Consider the following 24,169-nt stretch of genomic DNA (forward strand, 5'->3'; position numbering starts at 1 on the left):
CAAAAAATAAGGCACGACTGCATGCTTTTTGGTTTATATGCGCACGATCGACTCACATGGGCTGATCTGGGTTTCAGAAACACAAGAGTACTCGCAGGAGAGAGCGAGAGCTTGCTGCAAAGCCATGGCTGAAATCGCGGGGATTCTTGCGAGCGCCGTGGGGAGTCAAATCGCTGGCAAACTTGGCGAACTAGCCACGGAGGAAGCCACTTTGCAGTGGCAGTTCAAAGAGGATGTGGAGGACATGGCGGAGAAGATGAAAGATCTGGAGGCCTTGCTACATGATGCGGACGAAAGGTCACGCCGAGGAGGATCAGATGGCCAAGTCGGACGATGGCTCACGAAATTCAAGTCCCTCGCCTATGACGTTGAAGACGTCCTCGACGAGCTGGACAGTGCTGATCTCATCAAGGAGAGCCAATCCAAGGTACCTACTCAGAAATTGACTAGCACTATTCAGCTTGAAGGAAATTTCTTCCCACGTTTCTGGTAACTTGTTATTATGGATTCTCGGATCCTCTAAACCAGCATTCAAGCGACTATATTTCTCACACCTAGCTATTTACTACCCAGTCTTCTACACCGGATCCGGTAGGCCGCTATCATCACAAGGCCTAGTTATGCAGTATATTGGTCTACGATCAAACTTATTGTGCATGCGATGTTTCATGCCGTATCCAATGTCCATCGGACACTGAAGTTGATGGGCCATAAGAGCATGATTGGAGTGCAGCCAGCTGTTGGCTATAAAATATTGTCATGTTATTTATAGTCAAGCTTATAGCCAGCAAATACAATAGTTAAATATAAATATGTATTACTTTGTTGATACATGACCTACATCACTCTTTCAGATAGTCTCTAGGAGCACATGTTACCGTCGTCTATTAATTAGTAGCCCACTTATCCTCTTCGCTATCGACCAACTGACCAAAAATATAGTGTTTAAAGTCTTACAGCTCGTCTACATCTCCTTATTGTATTTGCTCTAAGTGCTTTCAGCAGTAAGTTGTTAACGAGCGCTCATGTACCTACGTCCAATTCTGCAACAATATCTATACACAACAACTTCTCTTTTTTGTTTCACACAGACAAACAAACAAAAAACTGAGATTGAAATTTTGCAGGCGTAGAGCCACAAGAAACGCAAAATTCTGTCATGTGCTTTTGGTCCATCAAAAACATATTAAATGATAAATATTATTCTAAACTTTATCATTTTAGCGAATGACTTTAACTTCATTTCTTTCTAGCTTAAGCAATTCTTCTCCGGTAACAACCAACTTCTCCAGCGGATGACCATAGCCCACAATATGAAGAACATAAGAGAGGAAACAGACAAGCTAGAAAAACTGGGACATACACTCAATCTTGTGCCTCATGAAGCACATGCAGAGAGGAGCAGAAGCAATGGATCTTCTGCAGCTATCACTAATGAAGGCGTGAAAACTGAAATGGTAGGTAGGGATACCGAAAAGGAAAAAATAATCAGCTTGCTATTTAAAAATGAAGGTATTGAGGATATCTCTATCATTCCAATTGTTGGGCCCGGCGGTCAAGGAAAGACAACATTAGCTGAATCAGTTATTGCCGACAAGAGGGCCGGTGTCTTTGATATCCAAGCTTGGGTTCATGTGTCTAAAGAGTTTGATCTGCCCAGAATTGGGAGGGCCATCATCAAAAGCATAAATAGCAGTGTTAACATTGACATTTGTAATATGCATGTTATACAAGAAAACCTGATGAAGGAACTTGCTGGTAGAAGATACTTGATTGTTCTGGATGATCTCTGGGAAGAAGATGGAAAGAAACTGGTGGATTTACAGCAGATGCTACAACATGGCGGTAGTGGTAGCAGGATTATAGTAACCACACGAAACCAAAGAGTGGTGGACAAACTGCACACTGGTTTCCTTGAAAACCAAAGGAAAATCTGCACCGTAGCTGAGTCTGACCAAATCAAATTGGGCATTTTATCACGTGATGTCTGCTGGAAGATGATGAAGCAAAGAGCAGTTGGTCCTGATGATGACCAAACTGGCCTAGAAAAAATTGGTATGCAAATTGTAGACAAGTGCGGGGGTTTACCACTCGTGGTAAATGCTCTTGGACAAGTAATGTCGGAGATACGGACAGTCAAGGCATGGGAAGATATCAGAGACACCAAGATCTATTTAGGTCCAACAGATCAAAAGGACACATTAGAGTGCCTCATGCTGAGCTATTACCATATGAAGTTGGACTTCAAGATGTGTTTCACATATTTGGCTGTGTTCCCCAAGGGCTACATTATGAACAGCGGTCATCTAATTCAGCAGTGGAAAGCTCTTGGATATATTCATGGAACTAAAGATGGTCAAAGGTGCATCAACTATCTTCTTGGGATGTCCTTTCTTCACATTTCAGGGTCATCTTTGGTAAGTATCTAGCACTATTTCTTTTTTTCCTGTTCAGCCATTGATGGGTTGTGTGCTTACTTCTTACTATAACTAACATATAGTTGGGAATAAATAAACTGATTATTGATACAGAAGTTAAATTTGAGTTGTTTTTGTGAATATTAGAAGTATGTTCTGTACTTCCGATTTGGAATACATGTACAATGGTATATGTTATTATTCACCATTTAAGCATAGCTAGTTAGCACGCACAGTCATCGAAGATTTTTATTAAATTCTGCAAAAATGGAGTAGCCTTTTGTACTCTATTAACAATCTGCCCCTCCAAGAAAATTTGCTCCTTCAATTTAATGATACCTAGAATATCTCTCTACACACTTTTTCTAAAACCATGTACAAGCCTTGGGGGTGCCTTTTTTTCTTCTCCCACATGGGTTAAATTGCGATGTACCTATTTTCAAACATTGATGCTTGATGACTCATTGGTACTCCCTCCATAAAGTAATATAAGATCTTTTAGATCACTATAAAGGGTTTTCAGTGGTCTAACCACCAATTAAGAGATTTTTCTTAAAAATCCAACACACACAGACAGACACAGGCACACACACATATGCATAAGGACTTTAAAGTTGACTTACTTATCAGAAACATCCCACGCATATGCACAAGAAGCTTAAAGTTGACTTACTCATCAGAAACATCTGGCTAGGATGGCAACATCAGAGTACATAAAAACTAAGACAATACATCTTTATGAAGCACACACAAATATTGTACGTGATCCCTGACATGCTATAATTATAAACAGCGATACTAACCTCCAAACCAACGATACTGTATTATAACTTTTCCAATTTTGCATTGTTCAAGGGGGAACCCTTCCACGAATGTAACTACGAATAAATGGTCTATTTCCAAATTCTCTTGAGGGGATCAATGTGATAGATAGGGTACTCGCAAACACTCCACCTAGCCAAAGTAATGCCTCTAGAACCTCTAGAAAAAACCTACCATCAACAGGGGACAATCCGATAGGCAAGAGAGAGAAAGTGGAAGAATAGTTACTTTTCTTACTTATGTTTCTGATCAATAGAAAAAAGTTGCAGTCCTCAAGTTCAAGGCCTTAGAGTTATAAGGAAATTACATGGAACCTCTCCTTTCAATAAGCATTCTACCACTAACTATGCGATTGATGGATCAGAAATTTATGTCGGATAGGTCAAGTGGCATCTGCTGTGCCTCTATCAAATGAACGAGAATCTCACTAGCCAGAAATCTCTCTCTCTCTCTCTCTCTCAACTTATTTTGTTACAACAAATTAATTTGAAACTTGGGATTTGCAATACACAAAATTGAAAAGATTTCAAATTCAATGTTTTCTAGTTTAACTATACAAATTCAAATACACCATATTGTCCAAATAAAACATGATAAAAATAGAAAAAAAAAGTGCAATGAAATTGCCACAAATACTCAACAAGACCATATTGGAGTGGGTGATGAGCTTCGCGATGCTCAACCATTTGATGTGCAGAAGGCGAGATTGGAGATGCGGCGGTCTGCAATGGAGCTCCAGCCCCGAACCGACCAACATAGAGGTAGAAGAGGTGCCTAGACGCCCGCATCAACTATTCCTGGTCTTGTTGTCCATCTACGCAAGGTGGAGGAAGCTCTCGGAGCTCAGTAATGACGACAAAGAAGTTGGCCAATTCTGACTCTAGTGACTAACATGGGCTCGCGCATGGGTCGGCTATGGACACCTGTGGGGGTGGAGACAATGGGGCTGCTGGTGGTCGCCGGCGGTGACGTGGCTCGTTTTTTCCCTAACTAAATTTAGTACAAAGGGGTATGGTTTGAGGGATGAAAAAGGCTAAATATTAAACCCTAAAGGTATAGTGAAAAGGCTATATAGGTATTAATTCCCTAAATGATTTTCTTAAAGCAAATTAATGGATTTTAGAGGAAAGGCTAAAGATGCTCTATCCGGGTTTGACAAAAGGTAAACGATTGCAATCTGCTGGCGGGTTGAACCTTCGTTCGATCACGCTCGCTCTCCAAGTGCGACACACATTTTACCCACACCCAGCATCACGTGCAACACGCGTCCTTTGCTGGCCCACCACCACCGTCGAATCTTTTACACTGGGCTTCTTATCCATGGTGACTCCACTCGCTGGTAAGTACTAGCGAAAAAATAACGTGCTATAGCATTGCTAATATAGCGTTCCAAGCAATATCTCATTCGATATATAATGTCTCATTAATAATATGTTATAGCGTAATTAATATAGCATCCTAATAACATATTTTAAGAGCCAAGCTATTTTTTCCATAGCACGCTATTTTTTCCATTGCTCGTAACTGGTCATGGACCTGCTCCACGCACCCAACAGCAACAATTATTCTTCATTAGCGGGCACCAGATCAAGATCCTCCGTGGCTCACCTCTCCCTCCCATGTTACAAGCCTGCACGACGGTGCTGGCAGCCGTCCATCTATGTTGGGCGCGCAGGCGCACAACCTCCTGCATCCAAATGTGCCTCGCTAGAAGGTTATTGCCGGTCGGTGGCTGCGGCGTTTTTCGAGGGCGATTACCGATGCATGATGAATGGATCCAGAACATGGCGCATGCCCGACAGCAGCGAGCCGAGTTTGCGTCTCTGTTGGCTGGAAACTGCAACCCTAAAGACCCCTGGTGTTGCACCCAGTATGATGGGAAACAGGAACCAGAGGCACTTCTATTCAGGGACGGATCCAAGGGAGGGCGAGGGGGGGCTAGACGCCTAGACCCTCTCAATGAATTGATTATTCTTCAATGCTCATAGTTACTTCAACCAAAATTTCTTAAAACATGAAAGCTTTGCCCCCTTCATGAGAAAACCCGCCCCCTCCATGTGTTCATCCTCGCTCCGTCTCTGCTTCTATTCAGAAAAAAAGAGCCAGAGGCACGACGAGCTACAACCATATGTGTTCGGTGCTGCAAGCAGCATGGCCTGAAGCTGACCGGCATGATGGGAAGCTGGAACAAGAGGCACGACGAGCTACAACCACATCTTCTCGGTGCTCATGACTGTCGAGGGCAAAAAGCTGCAACCGGCGTCTGCCATACGACCGTCGCCGGGAAAGGCATCCATGAGCTGTGCCGGCAAGGTGCAAGCAGGAGGCCTCTGGGGTGACGAGCAAAGCAAGCGCTGCGGGAAACTTGCAGCGAGAAATAAAAGGATTTGAGAGCGAGAGAATAGTGTCTGAAATCACGCGGTCATGTATGTGCATATTGTGTGGCTCCGTGGCGGCCAACCCAAATTTGGACCGGTCGGCCGACGCCTAGCACTGCCCTTGAGAAAATGATGTACCCAAATTTCCGATTGCTCGTGGAGTGTCTGTGTGTGGTGCATTGTTGGTCTTAAAATAATAGGTTAACTAGTAGGAAAAGTGCTTACATATTTTCATAAAACTGGAATAGGTTATACTCCCTCCATTCACAAATATAAGATGTTTTGGATATTTAATATTTCTTGCATATATATTGAAATGAGCCAACAAACACACTAAAATGCGTCCATATACATCTGAATCAGGAAAAAAGTAGAACATCTTATATTTGTGAATGGATGGAGACATGGAGTATGTTATAATTAGCTGCAGCTCCACTCCAAAATTTATGGACTAAAACTAGTTAAGTCGAACTTGTTGGTCTTAGATCACCAATTAATTAGGCAAATTAGTTAAGTTAGGTACAAAAGGAAGTTTATCTTGAAATATACCTTCAAAATATATGGTACTCCCTAGTGTCAAAAAACGCTCTTATATTATGAGATGGAGGGAGTATATTTGATTATCCCATTTACATGTTTATATGGAAGTTGATGTAGAAGTTGTAATGGCCAATCACTTTGCATCTATATATAATATGTTAAGCGAGTTTACAATTAGGTTCACAGCATTCTTTTGATAATAGCTACAGTACATTTGTATTTTGCGGAAAGATAATAGCTACAACTGCAGGTTCGTCATCTCAATGACATGGCTTCACAGGATCTCAGCATGCATGATTTGGTTCATGATCTTGCATCACTAATTATTGCCAATGAATCCCTTGTTCTGGATTGTACTGACAAAAGGAAGTGGAAAAAAACACGTTATTGCCGACATGCACAGTTGATCAACTGCAAGAATAAATGCAAGGTTTTTAAAGATCTGCCGAGCAAGATTAGGTCACTGCATTTTAGGGATTCAGGAAACGTGCAGCTCAAGGCAAAAGCATTTTCTCAGTCCAAGTATATACGTGTCTTGGATTTAAGTGGATGTTCAGTTGAAGGGCAACCTACTCCGAGCAGCATAGTGTTGCCAACTTCAATTCAGCAACTAAAGCTACTTAGGTACCTTGACGTCACAGGCTTGCCAATTACATCACTTCCAAACACTTTCCATACACTTCGAAATATGCAAACTCTGATTCTGTCCAATTGCTCACTTGAAACCTTGCCCGAAAATATTTCAAGATTCAAGAAACTTTGCTATTTGGACCTATCTAGCAATATAAACCTTAAAAAGCTCCCAACATCATTGGGGGAACTTTCCGACCTCTCCTTCCTTAACATATCAGGGTGCTTCCTACTCCAAGAGTTGCCTGAATCAATATGTGAGCTTGCAAATTTGTGGCACCTAGACATGTCGAAGTGTTGTGCTCTTGAAAAACTCCCTGATAAATTTGGTAGCCTCCATAAGCTCATATTCCTAAACCTATCTTATTGCTGCAAGCTAACCAAACTACCTACTAATGTTAGCCTCGAGTCTTTAGAGCATATGAACCTATCAAGTTGCCATGAGCTAGAAAACTTGCCAGAAGTTTTCGGGAATCTTTCAAAGCTTTGCTACTTGAATCTATCTGGTTGCTACAAGATTGGCATGCTGCCAGAATCATTCTGCCAGCTTGAGTATTTGAAAGACTTAGATGTTTCAGATTGCCATAACCTTACGGAACTTCCTAGTTGTTTTGGTAACCTTTCTGAGCTTGAGTCTTTGAACCTAACAAGTTGTCCGAAGCTACAACGGTTGCCCGAGTCATTTCATAAGCTAATTAAACTGAAGCATCTCAACTTGTCACATTGTACAAGCCTCAAAAGGCTACCCTCTCTGTTTGCTGACCTTAACCTTCAAATATTGGACATCAGTTGTGCTGCCCTGGAAGATTTGCCAGATAGCATTTGTTATATGACTAGTCTCACCCAACTTCTGGTCATGTCCGGACATCCTAAGGTGGTTGAAAAAGCTAAAGCCGTTAGGAAGAGTCTAAATTTTCCAGGCATTGTTTTACACACTGTACATGAGATGGACAGCGAAAGATTTAGCAGTATTCTCGACCTTGCTCAGTTGACTTGCAATGAGTTATCAATCCTTCATCTTGAGAATGTCAAACATCCAGATGATGGAAAAAGAGCTAACCTGCGTGACAAATCGGAACTTCAACTGCTAGGTCTTAGCTGGGATCTCAAAGGCCATGACCTACCAGAGATGGAGAATGATGCACAGGAGGGGAAGTGTGTTCTAGAGAGCCTTGTACCACCTCGGACACTTGAAAACTTCGTGTTAGATGGGTATATGAGCAAGGAATTCCCTAACTGGATGTCTCACATCTCGTACTACCTTCCTTCTCTTACCTACCTCAGTCTTTCTGATCTAGGAACATGTGAGAATCTTCCTCCATTTGGGCAACTGCCGAATTTAAGAAGCATATGTATGCATAACATTCCAAACATCAAGAAAATCGGCCATGAATTCTATGGCGAGGGTGGAACTTGCAGGAAATTAAGAGAGATAAAGTTGGAGTCGATGGAGAATTTGGAAGAATGGTGGACAACAACGTCAGGTGAAGAAAGTGAAAATTTCTGTATTCCTGATATACTAAAGTTGCAACTAAAGGACTGTCCAAAGTTGAAATTCCTTCCTTATCCCCCAAGAAGTATGAGATGGCTATTGGATAATAGTGACGAGGTGTTGCCCGAACATGGATTTGGGAGCCTTTCGTCTGCTATTTTTCCTTTTGCCATGAAGATAGAGAACTGCAATTTCTCTCCAGCCGAGTGGGATAGACTTCAGCATCTTTCCACCCTTGTGTGGCTTCAAGTTTCCTCCTGCCGTGTCTCAAGGGGCTTGACGGATGTCATCGGCTGCTTCTCTTCTCTAAGAGGGTTAAAATTGAGTTTCTTAAAGGACCTAGAGACATTGCCAGAGTGGTTGGGGCACTTCAAATCTCTAGAAGTTGTTCACATTCACGACTGTTGCAAAGTAACATTTTTGCCTGAAACTATGAAGAACCTCACCACTCTCAAACACCTGATTTTGGGAACCTGCCAAGTCCTAAATGCATTACCAGAATGGTTAGGCCACCTGACTTCCCTAGAAACAATCATCATCGCTGAGTGCGGCAGTCTGGCAACATGTTTGCCTGAAAGTATGAAGAACCTCATTGCTCTAAAAAAACTCATGTTGTCTGGTTGCAAAGAAGTAGAAATATTGCCAGAATGGTTGGGACAGCTCCTTTCCCTACGAGAGATCTACTTCTCTCGCAACCCCAAGGTTACATCTTTGCCTGAGAGCATACAGAACCTCACCGCCTTGATGGAGCTGCGAATTAGGAACTGTCCAAGACTGATTAGCAGGTGCCAAGGTGAGGATGCCTACAAGATTTCTCACATCCCAACAGTGATACTGGATAACAAGAGATATATGGGCGGCATTGGAGAGCGTAGCTTTGGAGAGCATAGCTTTGGCTTGTCTTGCCTTATAAGCCCAAGTCGTCCCCTGAACAGCTTCGTTCTCGACCGCTTTGCCCATCAGGCATCTTAAGTCTTAACCAGGTGCACTTTTCTAGTGCAAAGCATGACACTCCTACATACAAGTACTTCTGCCTAATTTAGTACCTGATGTCTCGTGACAATGACCCCCGTGCAGGGTAGAGATTTTGATGACTAATGTTGGTCCCGCCGTGGGAAGGCAGCCAAAGTACCAACGGCACCACCGAGCCGCCGTCGCCGTCCCCAACGCCTGCGTGGGCATCCTACTGCGATCGGGCGGCCCTTCCCGGACCTTGAAGCTGCCACTGGCATACAGTATCACCAGGTAAACATACGCACATGCTCTAGTCTCAAAGAGTCAAAGCACGGCACCACCATTATAGCCAGCTAATGTCTGCCGTAAATGGCGGGCAGGGAAGGAATATTCCGATGACCTCCGTGGAGCTGGTGGTGCCGGGGCCAAAACCGTTAGAGCTGTGCTGCAGGGGAGGGTTCCCGATCGACAGCCGGTGAGCTTCGACCTGTCGCGCACGAACTTGGAGCTGGCGCCATGGGGAACTGGACGCTGTTCGACGACAACTAAATGTGCAGGTGGACAGGGCTTTGTGCGTGGGGATCATGCCAATGGGGCCCGCCGGGCCGGCGGCGGTGATCGGCGCGAAGCAGCTGGAGAACAACCTGCTGGTGTTCGACAAGGACAAGCAAAGGCTCGGGTTCAACATGATGCTGGGCTTGGCCTTGTCCAGTTGTACAAGCTCCAGGTTCTTCAGAAACTAGACAACACAACTCAGCAGGCGGCTCCATATCCAAGGCAGGCGTTGTACCGCTATGCAGTGCACAGTAGAATACGTTCTTGTGAGCGTCTCAATAAAAACCTACTCTTGTATCCAAACTCTCGTTCAGAAAAATGTTAGAATTATGTCGAATATTTATACAAGTTAGATTACAATTGGACTTGGATTTAAACTATGTATAGACAGGATTGAAATCAGGATACCTGTATCCCTAGACCTCTTATATAAGGAAGTAGACACACGATGTAACATATGCTAACATAATAGCACACACATAGCGGGAGCCGGCGGCATGTGCCTGCGCCCGAGCAGCCGAGGTGTGGTATTGTTATGGTGTCACGGAGAGGAGCACCCATATTCAGGCCTTGAAAATGTAGCTATATCGGTGAACCATGTTAAAAACTCTTGGTGTCGTGCTCATGTAATTGCTTGCTCCTTGATAGATCGACAGTGCTCCTTAATACAATCGACGGTGCACCTCCTATATCTTGTAGTGGTGGTAGAACTCTTGTCTTGTGCCCTCTGAACCATATTATGTTTTGGCTGAACTTGTGTCGTGCCAGGAGAGTTTATGGATTTATTCAAAAAACAAATTGAAATTCGGTTCAGCCTGGCATTTTGCCCACCGAAGCAGCGTAAAAATAAAAGGGAACAACTTGACAGATAGGGCTGCTGTCTGTCGGTATTACATTAAGTACAGATGATGCAAAAACTTAGGAAGTCAGAAGACGTAGCAATCTAGGGTGGTTGGGTAGATCAGCAAGATAACCGGTGTTCACATCATCACATGTATACATAGATTTTAAAACCGGTGGTACCCACTAGTTCCGATGGTTGACTTGGCCGACAACCCACCCCAAGAGCCATTCTGAAAAGAAAACCCACGCAAGAGCCGTTTATAGGAGAAGAAAAGAAAGAAAGAAACAAGACTTGAGGGACTTGATACCGTCAATAAATAAGGCACGACTGCATCATTTTCGGTTTATATGCCACGATCGACTCACATGGGCTGATTTGGGTTTCAGAAACACAACGGTACTCGCAGGAGAGAGCGAGAGCTTGCTGCGAAGCCATGGCTGAAATCGCGGGGATTCTTGCGAGCGCCGTGGGGAGTCGAATCGCTGGCAAACTTGGCGAACTAGCCACGGAGGAAGCCACTTTGCAGTGGCAGTTCAAAGAGGACGTGGAGGACATGGCAGAGAAGATGAAAGATCTGGAGGCCGTGCTGCGTGACGCGGACGAAAGGTCACGCCGAGGAGGATCAGATGGCCAAGTTGTTGGGCGATGGCTCACAAAATTCAAGTCCCTCGCCTACGACGTTGAGGACGTCCTCGACGAGCTGGAAACTGCTGATCTCATCAAGGAGAGCCAATCGGCGGTGCGTACTAAAAAAATTGACTTGCACTATTCTGTTTGAAGGAAATTTCTTTTCATATTTCTTGTATTTCTTATTGTATCATATGTGTTATTATGGATTCTCGGATTCGCTAAACTAGCATTCAAGCCACTATATTCCTCAGACCTAGCTACTGCCCAGTCTTCAACCCCGGATCAGGTAGGCTGCTATAATCGAAGGGCCTAATTATGGAGTATTTATATTTTTTTAAACAAGGTGAAAGATTTGCCATTTCTATTGATAAAGAAGAAGAGAGTTGACCGGTTAATTAGAGGGAAATAGGACGAAAACCGAGATTAGAAACCCCACAAGGGGGCACGCGGACGACCTGGCCACAAATGCCAAAAACTCGACCGAAGCATCGAGGACAAGACAACTTCGATTTTCCCAACAAGTTTTACAAAGAAAGTTGCAAGCCTAGCACCGACCTAGTCCACTGCAACACCTGGAAAGCACCGCCCACTAAAAACCACCCTCATGGAGTCATCGTTGTCACAGTGGCCCCGCAGCTTCAACTTCTTTGTGACATCCAGAAATCAGCATAGGCGCATCTATTGACGCACCGGACCGTCGGCAACAGAAGGACAAGCCGCAAATCTGCTCTGCTCGTCACCATAGTCGTTGCCACGCTCGCCGCAACGCCACACGAACCTCGCGCCGCCGGTCAGACACCTGCCGACCATGATGCCGTGCACGTCTAGCCTGCCGGAGGTGCCAAAGGGACCAAGATCTCAAAGACGATGCCCCAAGAGGGAAAGCAACGCAAAGATCTCGACTTTTGCACGAAGATCTTGACCCGAGAGGACAGGTTGCACATAACCCCTCAACGGTGCTTCCAAGAAAGATAGCGACGCCGCCCAAGGGCGACCACCGTGGGCTGGCAAGAAACCAGCCAAGCTTTCGCCTGGAGCAGCAAAGCCTTCACTCCCATGCAGTTGACCAAAGACAACCAGCACCTCCACTGAACCGTGCACCCCTGCACATCACTCGCGCCAACACTGCACAGGGACCACCAACGCACTCGCCGCCCCGGACGAGCCACATCAAAGCACCGCACCATGCTGCCTGTAGAAGCACGCCCACGCGTAGACTGGTGGATCTGGGCGCTGAGACAGGGAGCGCCGCCCGGAGAGCCGAATTGCGAACGGGCCCTGCAACCAGATCCACCCCACAGGACGCCCTCGGAAGAGCCGTCCACCGGATCCACGTCGTGGCCGTCGGGACGCCGGCAGCAGCCCCGCCGCCGAAGCCACCACGCCGCAACTACCGAGGGCCGTCGAGACGCCGCCCACGAACAGGGCAAGGAGAGCCGCCATCCCACCTCACCCGCGCCGGTCGTACGTGAAAGCTAGGGCGCCGCCGTCGGCCGCGCCGTCGAAACCACCACGCCGCCACCACCGAGGGTCGCCTTTCCACCGGATCCACGCCGTGGCCGCCGAGATGCAGCCCGCGAGCAGGGCAAGGAGGGCCGCCACCCCACCTCACCCGTGCCGGCCGGACCTGCAAGCGCAAAATAGTCGCCACGGCTGGGCCGCCGAGCCAGAGGACGAGAGCCTCCCACCACTGAGGCAACAAGCTCCCCGCCGCCGCCGTTCGCGGCCCAGGCTTTGCCCGGCCGCATCCTCCGGTGGCGGCGAGTGGGGAGTAGGGAGAGGGCGGCGCTGGCGGCCCGACAGCTAGGGTTCCCCCGAGTCGCCTGGGGGCGACGCGGGGGTCGGGCGGGTTGTTGTGTATCCTGTTACATTATGGAGTATATAGCTCTACGATCAAATTTTTTGTGCATGTGAATTTACATGTTGTATCCAATTTCCATCCCACACTCAAATCAGCCGGGGGGTAAGTGTTGTCAAACTGCATGCGATGGTGGCTGCAGTACTTACGGGAAAATTGTACCATTATGTTTGGGGGAAAGTTGTTAATGAGCGTTCCAACCTCCAGTTTTGCAACACTCGGCCTAGCTCAATTGGTTGGGGAAGTGCATTACAAAACCCAACATCTGAGATCTAATCCTTACAGAGCCAAATTTAGGTTTTTATTTATTTTGGAAGACCAGATTATTGTCCTCACGCATTTATTAAGGACTATGTTTGGTGGATAACCGGAACTAAAAATCCTAGTACTCGTATTTAAAAAGCTGCGCGCGTTGGTGCACAGGCCACGAAAGAGAAATTCTACATACCCGCGGCAGCAGATCGGATCAGATCTGACTAACCCTCTCGGTGGAGGCATTGGGCTGGTCTCTGGTCAGATCCGATCCGGTTGGTACGATGTCCATGCGCAATGCATATGATCCTGGATGGAGGGTCCTCGAGGGTATCGTGTGAAAACCCTACTCTTGGCACATTGCCAAGGTTGGCGATGGCGGCGTTTTTTTTTTGCATCACCCCCTTCTAGAAGGCATTGTCATGGAGAAGCTTTAGACCCCAGTTCACTACGTCCGGGGGAAACACTAGATCAGTCGATCGGATGACTTTGAGTATAAACTAGTAGAAGTAATTCTAAACTGTATCATTTTAGTGAATGACTTTGAGTTCATTTTTTTATAGCTCAAGCTATTCTTTTCCGGTAACAATCAACTTCTCCAGCGGATGACCATAGCCCACAATATGAAGAACATAAGAGAGGAAACAGACAAGCTAGAAAAACTGGGACATAAACTCAATCTTTTGCCTCATGAAGCACTGACAGAAAGGAGCAGAAGCAATGAAACATTTGCAGCCATCACTAATGAAGGCATGAAAACTGGAATGGTGGGGAGGGAGACCGAAAAGGAAAAAATAATCAGCTTGCTATTTAAAAGTGAAGGTGCCGAGGATATCTCTATCATTCCAATTGTTGGGCTTGGCGGTCTAGGAAAGACAACATTAGTTCAATCAGTTATTGGCGACAAGAGGGCCGGTGTCTTTGATATCCAAGCCTGGGTTCATGTGTCTAAAGAGTTTGATCTGCCCAAAATTGGGAGGGCCATCATCAAAAGCATAAATATTAGTGTCAACCTTAACGATTGTAATATGCATGTTTTACAAGAAAACCTGAGCAAGGAACTTGCTGGTAGAAGATACTTGATTGTTCTAGATGATCTCTGGGAAGAGGATGGAAAGAAACTGGAGGATTTAAAGGAGATGCTACAACATGGCTCTAGTGGTAGCAGGATTATAGTAACCACGCGAAACCAAAGAGTCGTGGACAAACTGCACACTGGTTTCCTTGCAAACCAAAGGAAAATCTGCCCTGTAGCTGAGTCTGACCAAATCAATTTGGGCATTTTATCACGTGATGACTGCTGGAAGATGATGAAGCAAAGAGCACTTGGTCCTGATGATGACCAAACTGGCCTAGAAAAAATTGGTATGCAAATTGTTGACAAGTGCGGGGGTTTACCACTCGTGGTAAATGCTCTTGGACAAGTAATGTCGGAGATACGGACAGTCAAGGCATGGGAAGATATCAGAGACACCAAGATCGATTTAGGTTCTACAGATCAAAATGAGACATTAGAGTGCCTCATGCTGAGCTATTACTATATGAAGTTGGACTTCAAGATGTGTTTCACATATTTGGCTGTCTTCCCCAAGGGCTATATTATGAACAGCGATCATCTAATTCAGCAATGGAAAGCTCTTGGATATATTCATGGAACTAATGATGGTCAAAGGTGCATTAACTACCTTCTTGGGATGTCCTTTCTCCACATTTCAGGGTTTTCTTTGGTAAGTATAGAGCTCTATTTCTATTATTCCTGTTCAGCCATTGATGGATTGGGTGCTTACTTCATACTATGAAATATATGACAAATTATACATTCTTTTGGTTGAAGACATCTTACCCAGAGTTTATGTAAAATTATTTATTTAAAGTTTCAACAACGGTATACTTTATTTTGAAATTCATTTTGATAACAATATTTTTAGTTTTCAAATAATATTATTTGGTTTAGGTTGGTTAGTTTCACGAACATGCAAAAAAAAAAAAACTTATAATCAAAGGCCCTTGCCGTGTCCTTTGTTTTCATCTTAGTTTCTTTTCTTGTTTTCTCTCCATACAATCTAGTTTCCTCTCCGGTACAAAGGGATGTCCTGGCTGTGTATATACACGTCAGATTAGAGCAAACCTGAACAGGAACGACTAGGACTCAGCCTGAACTAAACATGTACCACCTCTAAGCTGGATTAGTACACCGAAGCTAACTGGGATATAAACAAGGACACATCAGTACCACCTTTAAGCTGGATTAGTTGCTAGCTAACACATACTCCCTCTGTCCCAAAATTATTATCTTAGATTTGTCTAGATATGAATGCATCTAGTCACATTTTGATATTTAGATACATCCATTTCTAATCAAACCTAAGACAAGAATTTTGAGACGGAGGGAGTACATGCATACACTACGTGGTAGTACTAACACACGTTCTAAGATTGAAACTGACCAACCTAGTAACCAAGATTACCTAACAATTTTCTCTTAATCTTGATGCTTGGTCTTTCATGCTCCTCCGATCTTGACTCATTGACGATTCACCCTTTGTCGACACATCGACTCGCAGCACAACAAGTCAAATTGTTGGCTTGGATATTCGCAACATTAAATGGTAGATTTTGTTTTACATAAAATAGCAATAGGATTTATGTTATAATTAGTAGCAGCTCCACTCCAAAATACTTCCTCCGTTCCTAAATATAAGTCTTTTTAGAGATTTCACTACGGAGCTACATACGAAACAAAATAAATGAATCTACACTCTAAACTATGTCTATATACATCCGTATGTATTCTCCTAGTGGAATCTTTAAAAAGATTTATATTTAGGAATAGAGGGAGTAAATATGGACTGAAACTAGTTGAGTCAAACTTCATGTTCGTCTTTGATCACCAATTAATTAGGCAAAGTAGTTAAGTTAGGTAAAAAAAAGTACCACTTGGTTTATCGTGAAAACTACCTTCAAAATATATGGTATATTTTTTATTCTATTTACATGCTTAACTTTATATGGAAGTAACAGTAGAAGTTGTATTGGTCAATCACTTTCAATCTATACATTATACTCCATCTGTTCCTAAATATAGGATGTTCTGGAAGTTCAATTCAAATTGAACAGCCATAACGTCTTAGATTTAGGCACGGGGGAGTATGTTATAGGTGGGTTTACATTTAAGTTTACAACATTATTTTGATAATAGCTACATCTTTATTTGGCGGGAAGATAATAGCTACATCTGTAGGTACGTCATCTGAATGACATGGCTTCACAGGATCTCAGCATGCATGATTTGGTGCATGATCTTGCATCAGTAATTATTGCTAATGAATCCCTTGTGTTGGATTGTACTGACCAAAGGAAGTGGAAAAAAACACGTTATTGCCGACATGCACAGTTGATCAACTACCAGAATAAATGCAAGGCTTTTAAAGATCTGCCGAGCAAGATTAGGTCACTGCATTTTAGGGATTCAGAAAAGGTGCAGCTCCACGCAAAAGTATTTTCTCAGTCCAAGTATGTACGTGTCTTGGATTTAAGTGGATGTTCAGTTGAAGGGCAACCTACTCCGAGCAGCATAGTGTTGCCATCTTCCATTCATCAACTAAAGCTACTTCGTTACCTTAATCTCACAGGCTTGCCAATTACATCACTTCCAAACTCTTTCCGTAGACTTCGAAATATGCAAACTCTAATTTTCTCCAACTGCTCGCTTCAAACCTTGCCCGAAAATATTTCGGGATTCAACAAGCTTTGCTATTTGGATATATCTAGCAATATGAACCTCAGTAGGCTCCCGTCATCATTGGGGAAACTTTCCGAGCTCTCCTTCCTTAACCTATCAGGTTGCTTTACACTCCAAGAGTTGCCTGAATCAATTTGTGAGCTTGAAAATCTGCAGCACCTAGACATGTCAAAGTGTTGTGCTCTTCAAAGTCTCCCTGATAAATTTGGTAGCCTGCATAAGCTCATATTCCTAAACCTATCATATTGTTACCATCTTGCCAGACTACCTAATGATATTAGCCTTGAGTGTTTAGAGCATCTAAACCTATCGGGCTGCCATGCTCTAGAAACGTTGCCAAAATATGTCGGCAATTTGCAGAAACTTCGAATCTTAAACCTTTCCGATTGCTACAAGCTGACAATGCTGCCAGAATCATTTTGCCAACTTAGGTATTTGAAACACCTCAATCTTTCAGATTGTCATGGCCTCAAACAACTTCCTGATTGTATTGGTAACCTGGATGAGCTTGAATCCTTGAACCTAACAAGTTGTGCGAAGTTACAACAGTTGCCCGAGTCAACTGGCAAGATGACTAAGCTGAAGCATCTGAATTTATCATACTGTATAATGTTAAGGAATCTCCCATCATCGTTAGGCTGTCTTGAGCTTCATGTATTGGAAATCACTGGTGGTACTCCTCTCTCTGATCTGCCTGATAGTTTTGGGGACATGACAACCCTCACCCAACTTGTGGTCCTGGCAGGGCATCATAAGCTGATTAGAAAAGCTCGGGAAATGCAGAGGCGCCTAAATTTATCACCCCGTGGAAGACTTGATATACAAGAGATAGACACAGGATGTAGAAACATAATGGATACTGCTCCACTGAGTTGTTGCGAGCTTGATGTTGGAAATCTTGCACATGTCAGGCAACCGAAAGATGTAGACACAGCCAAACTGCATGACAGAATGGACCTTCGTCTATTATCACTTAAATGGAAATTCGAAGGTACTAAGTTACCAGAGTTGAATACTATTGCAGCAGGTAAATCTGTGTTGGAGAGGCTCACACCACCTCGAACTCTTGAACACCTTATATTAAGTGGATACATGAGCAAAGAATTTCCCAACTGGATGTCTTGCATCTCGTCCTCCCTTCCGTTTCTCACCTACCTCATGCTTTCTAACCTTGGAAGATGTGATGTTCTTCCACCAATTGGGCTGTTGCCGAATTTGAGGTGTTTATATATGGTCAATATTCCTAACATCAGGAAAATTGGCAAGGAATTCTATGGAGAGGGCAAACCTTGTCTCAAATTAAGATGTATACAGTTGGAGAAGATGGATAATTTGGTGGAATGGTGGACCACACAATCAGGTGAAGATAATGATGAGTTCTTAATACCTAATTTGCATAAGCTAGATTTATTGGACTGCCCAAGGTTGAAGTTCATGCCATATCCCCCAAGAAGTATTGAGTGGATGTTGGAGAACAGTGACGAGGTGTTGCCAGAACGAGGGTTTGGGAGGCTTATGTCTTCTACTCTTCCTTATGGTATGGGCATGATCAATTGTAATTTTTCTCAAGACAAGTGGAAGAGACTTCAACACTTTCCCAGTCTTGATAGTCTTGAACTTACCTCCTCCAACTTTCGGGGTGCCTTCCCAAATGCCATTCGATGCTTGACCTCCCTCAGAGAACTAACGATGACGTCCATGAATGACCTGGAGACATTGCCAGAATGGTTGGGGGACCTCGTTTCTCTAGAATGCTTTAGCATTAAAGATTGCAGCCGTGTAACACTTTTGCCTGAAAGCATGAAGAACCTCACTGCTCTCAAAATACTTGGTTTGCATAGATGCCAAGGCCTGAATACATTACCAGATTGGTTGGGGCATCTCACTTCTCTGGAACACATGCAGATCGAAGACTGCTGCAGTCTATCAACACGTTTGCCTGAAAGTATGATGAACCTCACTGCTCTGAGACTCCTCCTCTTGAAGGGATTGGAGAGACTAGAAATATTGCCAGAATGGTTGGGACAGCTCGTTTCCCTACGAGACATGTACTTCTCTCGCAGCCCCAAGGTTACATCTTTTCCCGAGAGCTTACAAAACCTAACCGCCTTACTGGAGCTACAGATTTGGAACTGTCCAAGACTGATAAGGAGGTGCCAAGGGGAGGATGCCTACAAGATTTCTCACATACCAACAGTGCTATTGAATGGAAAAAGATTCAGGGGCGGCATCGGAGAGCATGGCTTGGGCTTGTCTTGCCTTACAACCCCAAGCCGTCCCGAGAACAGCTTCGTTCTCGACCGCTTTACCCATCACGGCAAATCAAGAGGGTGAAAAGCTCATCTCTGCTCTGCTCTGCTCCACCAGGCGTCTTAAGCAGGTGCGCTTTTCTAGTTCAAAGCATGACACTGTTACATACAACACAAGTACTTCTGTTTAATTCTGCTCCTCGTGTCTCTGACAGTGACCTGCAGGGAAGAGATTCTGATGACCAATGTTGGGTCCTCCGTCGGGCGGCTGCCAAAGTACCAACGGCACCACCGAGCAACGTTGGGGACTGTCGCCGTCACCGTCGCAGTCCCTGTTGCCTGCATGGGCATCCTACTGCGATCGGGCGCCCCTTCCCGGACCTTGAGGCAGCTGCCACTGTCATACACCATCACCAGGTAAACGTACGCACATGCTCTAGTCTCAAAGAGTCAAAGCACGGCACCATTATAGCCAGCTGATGTCTGCCGTAAATGGCGTGCAGGGGAGGAATAATATTCCGATCACCTCCGTGTAGCGGATAGTGCCTGTCCGGCTGCCCCGAAGCCGTTTGAGCTGTCCTACAGGGGCCGGTTCCCGATGCTATTAACGACCGGTGAGCTTGGCACCGGCGCCACGAGGAACTGGATGCTGTTCAACAACAACTACATGGTGCAGGTGGACGGGGCTTTGTGCCTGGCGATCCGGCCTACTGGGCCCGGCGGCATGCCGGTGGACGGCGAGCCGGCGGTGGCAATCGGCACGAAGCAGCTGGAGTGTTCGACGTGGAGAAGCATGTGCTCGGGTTCAGCATGCTGCTGGACTTCTCTTTGTCCAGTTGTAAGCTCCACGTTCTTCAGGAACTAGACAGCGCACCTCTCACTTGAGCAACCGCCTCCAATTAAGTACCAATCATTATACTTCAAAAATGCTAAACATATAAAGAGTTACACATGGTTACACGCTGGTTAGGATTCTTTCTTCCTAACTAATCTCTTTCCCCTAATTTTTAAAGGGATGGGGCCTCATTCCTCTTAACCTCCAATCAAAATCCACCTGCCTGTGAAACCCCTGTAAGTTTATGTACGTGTAGCATTACTGATTGTACCCCCAAGCAGTGCACAGTAAAACAAGTTCTTGTTGGCGTCTTAATAAGAACCTACTCTTTCATCCAAAGTTCCAAACTCGCCTCGAGACAAATCGGCAAAAATGGGATAAACGCTTTGACAAAATGGTATGGCTTGTAGATCCGTGGACACTAGCATCCAGGGCATATGTTTATAGGAGTTGGCCATGGGTGCAGGGTCTAGCCCACTGCCTAGTTTTCCTAGAAAAACTCTAACTGATCACCTAAAAGTTAGTGAAGAAAAAAAAATTCACTAATGGTGGAGAAAAAAATGGATTTTGTGTCTTAACTGAATGATTTCAAATGGAGTCATAGCTGAGCTCATCAAGCCCCAAAGTTGCTAAAACTCCGGCCGTGTACATGCATCTCCGCACTATGAAAAAAAAACAGGCAAACTACATCACCATCCCCACCAACAATCACTGATCGGCCAAAATGTCGAAGAAGTTTAATTTTACATTGTAGGCATTTCATCAAACACTTGGTGGTCATGGTGTTTCTTGCCAGCGGCCGCCGTCGGACATGCCAGAGCAGTGCCGGTAGCCGTAGCCGGAGAGAATGCACGAGGCGGCGGGAGGGCGGCACGCCGTCGCTAGAGAGGCGCTGGCCACCCCCGCAGCCTTTGCCGCGGTTGGAGCCGGGGGTTATCCCCAAGCTTTTCTTCGGCGCAGGGGTCGTTTTTGGCGGCGACAAGCCGGCAGCGGGGTTCGGGGTATCCATTCCGGCGGGTGGTTCGATCATCGGTGGCAGCGGCGAGGCGAGGAGACGACTATAGCAGAAAAGAGGTGGCGGGTGAGAGGGGTGGCTTTTCCTCGGCCAAGCCCACGATGAGGATATTTAGGGAGATTGTGGGGTTTTTTCGACGACGAAGGATATTTATTTTCCACTAACCATTTTAATGGATCGACTAGGTGCGGCATAAGGGAGAATAGTTGAATTAATTTTTTTCTTTAGCACCAGATAGGGGATCAGTAAGAGTTGCCCTTATGGCCTGTTGTTACATGAGTGTTTTTTTAGTTGGACATGGGTGCTTCAGGGTCGGGTCATAGCGGCAGTGCGTGCACACGATATTGAAGTCCAAAAAAAAATATTTTGCTGTTTCGCACCTCTTGTGCATATAAACACCATTCAACTCAAGTATCATGTCATATAATTTCAATTTTTATATCTTTTAACCACACACAGTTCAACAACATTTTAAATCTGTAATTTTTAAGTTTAAATTCCAACCGAGTCTACAGAAGAATGAAACCAAAATATGTTTCATATCATCTCAAATAGTTCATCATAAGAAGTCACAGTTTATCCTACAATAGAATATAGATCATCTAAAAGTAAGAAATTATTCTTAATTAAACGTCATTCAAAAGCTAAGTTTATCCTTAAGTCAGAATCACCAAAACACATAGTTTATCGCAAAATGGTCAAACACTTCTTCGATACAACCCTCTAAACACATAAATGGAGGAGATCTCTCCATACAACTAAATATAAAGGACAGGATTGTTTTTTCTTAAAATGCGCCGTCCACATCAAGTATCGGTACACGGTATGTATATGTAACGCCCATACACGGCCCGGCATACGTTGCATACCCATACAGAACTTATTTCTCAAATTTGTGAATCTGTTTTATTTCTCAAACTTTTTGTTAACTTTCTTATTGAAACTTTTTTTTAGATCTACGAAAAAATTCTAACCCGTGAACATTTTTCCAAAATCTAAGATCTTTTCAAATTCGTGAATGCTTGGGTCTGTCTCACAGACACCCGACGGGAAAACCCATTTTAAACTTTCTTATTCTTTTTGAAACCTGTTCAAAAAGTTGAAATATTGTTTGGAATATAAAAAAAATTGCTTGTTCGCAAATATTGTTTACAATTTCCAAAAAATATGGAATTACCAAAAATGTTCCCATTTGAATTATTTGTTCAGAAATTTAAGAAATGTTTGTGTTATTGAAAAATATGCGGTTTGCGATTCATTTTCAGAATTTTCATCAATTGTAGGGAATTTGTTAAGAAAATTTGTAAAAGCATTCAGGTTTGTAAAATTTTCATACACGATTGAAATTCTAAAATTGTTCACAAATTTTAAGAAATGAGTAGGACATCAGAAAAAATTCATGGTGATTAATAGTGACAAAAAAAATACAAATCATAGAAGCATTTAAATTAGAAAAAATATATGCTCTTGGATGTAAACATACAGCCAATTGATGGTTGTCGAAAATCAACATGATTCTTCTGGCCTACCCGAAAACCCTCCATTCAACATGTTCTCTTGTAGGACATCCTTAAAATGACCACAACTTTTGCAAACAGGTGGGCATGCCCATGGTACTTATCCATGTCTGGTTTAAATGATTTTCAATACCCAAGTTGGACGAATGCATTCAAATAGTGACTTTTAAAAAATTACGGATGTTGAACCTCTCCCTCGCATCGCTCTCCCGAGGGCGACTCGGGGGCGACCTAGGGTTCCCCGCGCCGCCACCTCCCCCTCCCTCTCCTCCTCGTTGATGCCAGAGGTGGTCGCCGGGGCCCCCGTGCGGCTGCCAGTGAGGGTGGCAGCGAGGCCTTTAGCCGCTCCCATTCGGTGGAGAGGGCCTGGGTGTGAGACGTCGGCTTCGTTGGTTTGGAGGATGCTCCTTCGGTGGCGGGGGGCATTCATCAGTGAGCGTTGCCGGATCCCCTCGGCTGCATGGACAGCGAGGTCCCGGTGGGCGTTTGTCGTGGCGTGAGGACAGGCTCCAGGCTCCCTCGTCAGATCTGAGGTGCTCCGGCTCACACACGGCACGCGACCTCTATCCGACCTAGATCTCCGGCATGCGCACACGCCGTTAATGCTGATGGATGTTTCGATGGTGGCGGAAGGGATATTTTCCCCTGGCCGTTGGTGGCGTTCACGTCATCGATGGCGTCCTAGACGCCATTCCCTCCTTGGTGGCGGCGTAGAGGTACATCTTCCCCTGTCACCCCACTTTCCCTGGGCCTATGTGAAAACCCTAGCCCCTTAGCTATGAAGTGGCATCACTATGGCGTTGCCACCTTCCTGAAGGCATCGCCTTGGGCATGGGGATGGTGGGTGTTTGTGGCGAGCTCGGCCAATTCTTGTGGTGGCCATCCTATCTTTTGCGTAGTAGCTCTAGGAAAGTTTGTTATCTCTTTCGGCCTGTGTGCTCCTTCCCCAAGTTCTCCAGTGAAATTGATGGTGTGGTGCCCTCAATCCTGGGCGAGAGGGGATAGAGTCTCATCTTCGGCGAATGTTATGTGTTGGTTGTGAGGGAAGATGGTCCTGGTGAGCGCCAGCATAGTACGGTGGCCGCAGTGTTCCCCTTTCGGTCGTGTCTCTGGTAGCAACTTCACCACCCTACAGCTTCCTAATATGCTTCGTGCTTGAGGCGTCGGCGATTCCTCTGCTTCGGATGCACTGACTAGCGAGACCTCGTTGTTGTAGCTTTTGCTCTTCGCTTCATAGTCGTTTGCTTACCTTCTTCACCTTGTACTTGTCATTTGGGGGTGCATCCCCTGTTTCTTCTTCCTTTTGGTTTGTTTGTATTGTTGAATGTATTATGGCCGGTTGATGGCTTTGTAATTTAAAGTGGGTTATGTCCAACCCTTCTTGTGCCTGGCCACACCTTTTCTTTAAAAAAAATGACTGATTCATTCCAATAGTGATT

General features: G+C 44.7%; 2 protein-coding genes across 3 annotated transcripts; both read left to right on the top strand.

Moving 5' to 3' along the window:
* The first annotated feature begins 72 nt into the window (after positions 1 to 72).
* Positions 73 to 10,350, top strand: LOC123442136 (putative disease resistance protein RGA3). Its single transcript, XM_045118224.1, has 5 exons — positions 73 to 427; positions 1,254 to 2,417; positions 6,408 to 9,262; positions 9,357 to 9,524; positions 9,614 to 10,350. Exons 1-3 carry the CDS (start codon positions 125 to 127, stop codon positions 9,249 to 9,251), a joined length of 4,311 nt encoding a protein of 1,436 aa, XP_044974159.1. The 5' UTR covers positions 73 to 124; the 3' UTR covers positions 9,252 to 9,262; positions 9,357 to 9,524; positions 9,614 to 10,350.
* Positions 10,351 to 10,923: 573 nt separating this feature from the next.
* Positions 10,924 to 20,518, top strand: LOC123445411 (putative disease resistance protein RGA1). Of its 2 annotated transcripts, none has more exons than XM_045122398.1 (5): positions 10,924 to 11,371; positions 13,936 to 15,099; positions 16,614 to 19,494; positions 19,579 to 19,786; positions 19,867 to 20,518. In XM_045122398.1, the coding sequence occupies exons 1-3, from the start codon at positions 11,066 to 11,068 to the stop codon at positions 19,446 to 19,448; spliced, it is 4,305 nt and encodes a 1,434-aa protein (XP_044978333.1). In that variant the 5' UTR covers positions 10,924 to 11,065; the 3' UTR covers positions 19,449 to 19,494; positions 19,579 to 19,786; positions 19,867 to 20,518. The 2 variants fall into 2 exon arrangements, with proteins under 2 accessions (XP_044978333.1, XP_044978332.1); XM_045122397.1 differs by having other exon boundaries at positions 19,579 to 19,780.
* Positions 20,519 to 24,169: the final 3,651 nt, after the last annotated feature.

Source organism: Hordeum vulgare, chromosome 3H, assembly GCF_904849725.1.
Source record: "Hordeum vulgare subsp. vulgare chromosome 3H, MorexV3_pseudomolecules_assembly, whole genome shotgun sequence".
Lineage (NCBI taxonomy): Eukaryota > Viridiplantae > Streptophyta > Magnoliopsida > Poales > Poaceae > Hordeum > Hordeum vulgare.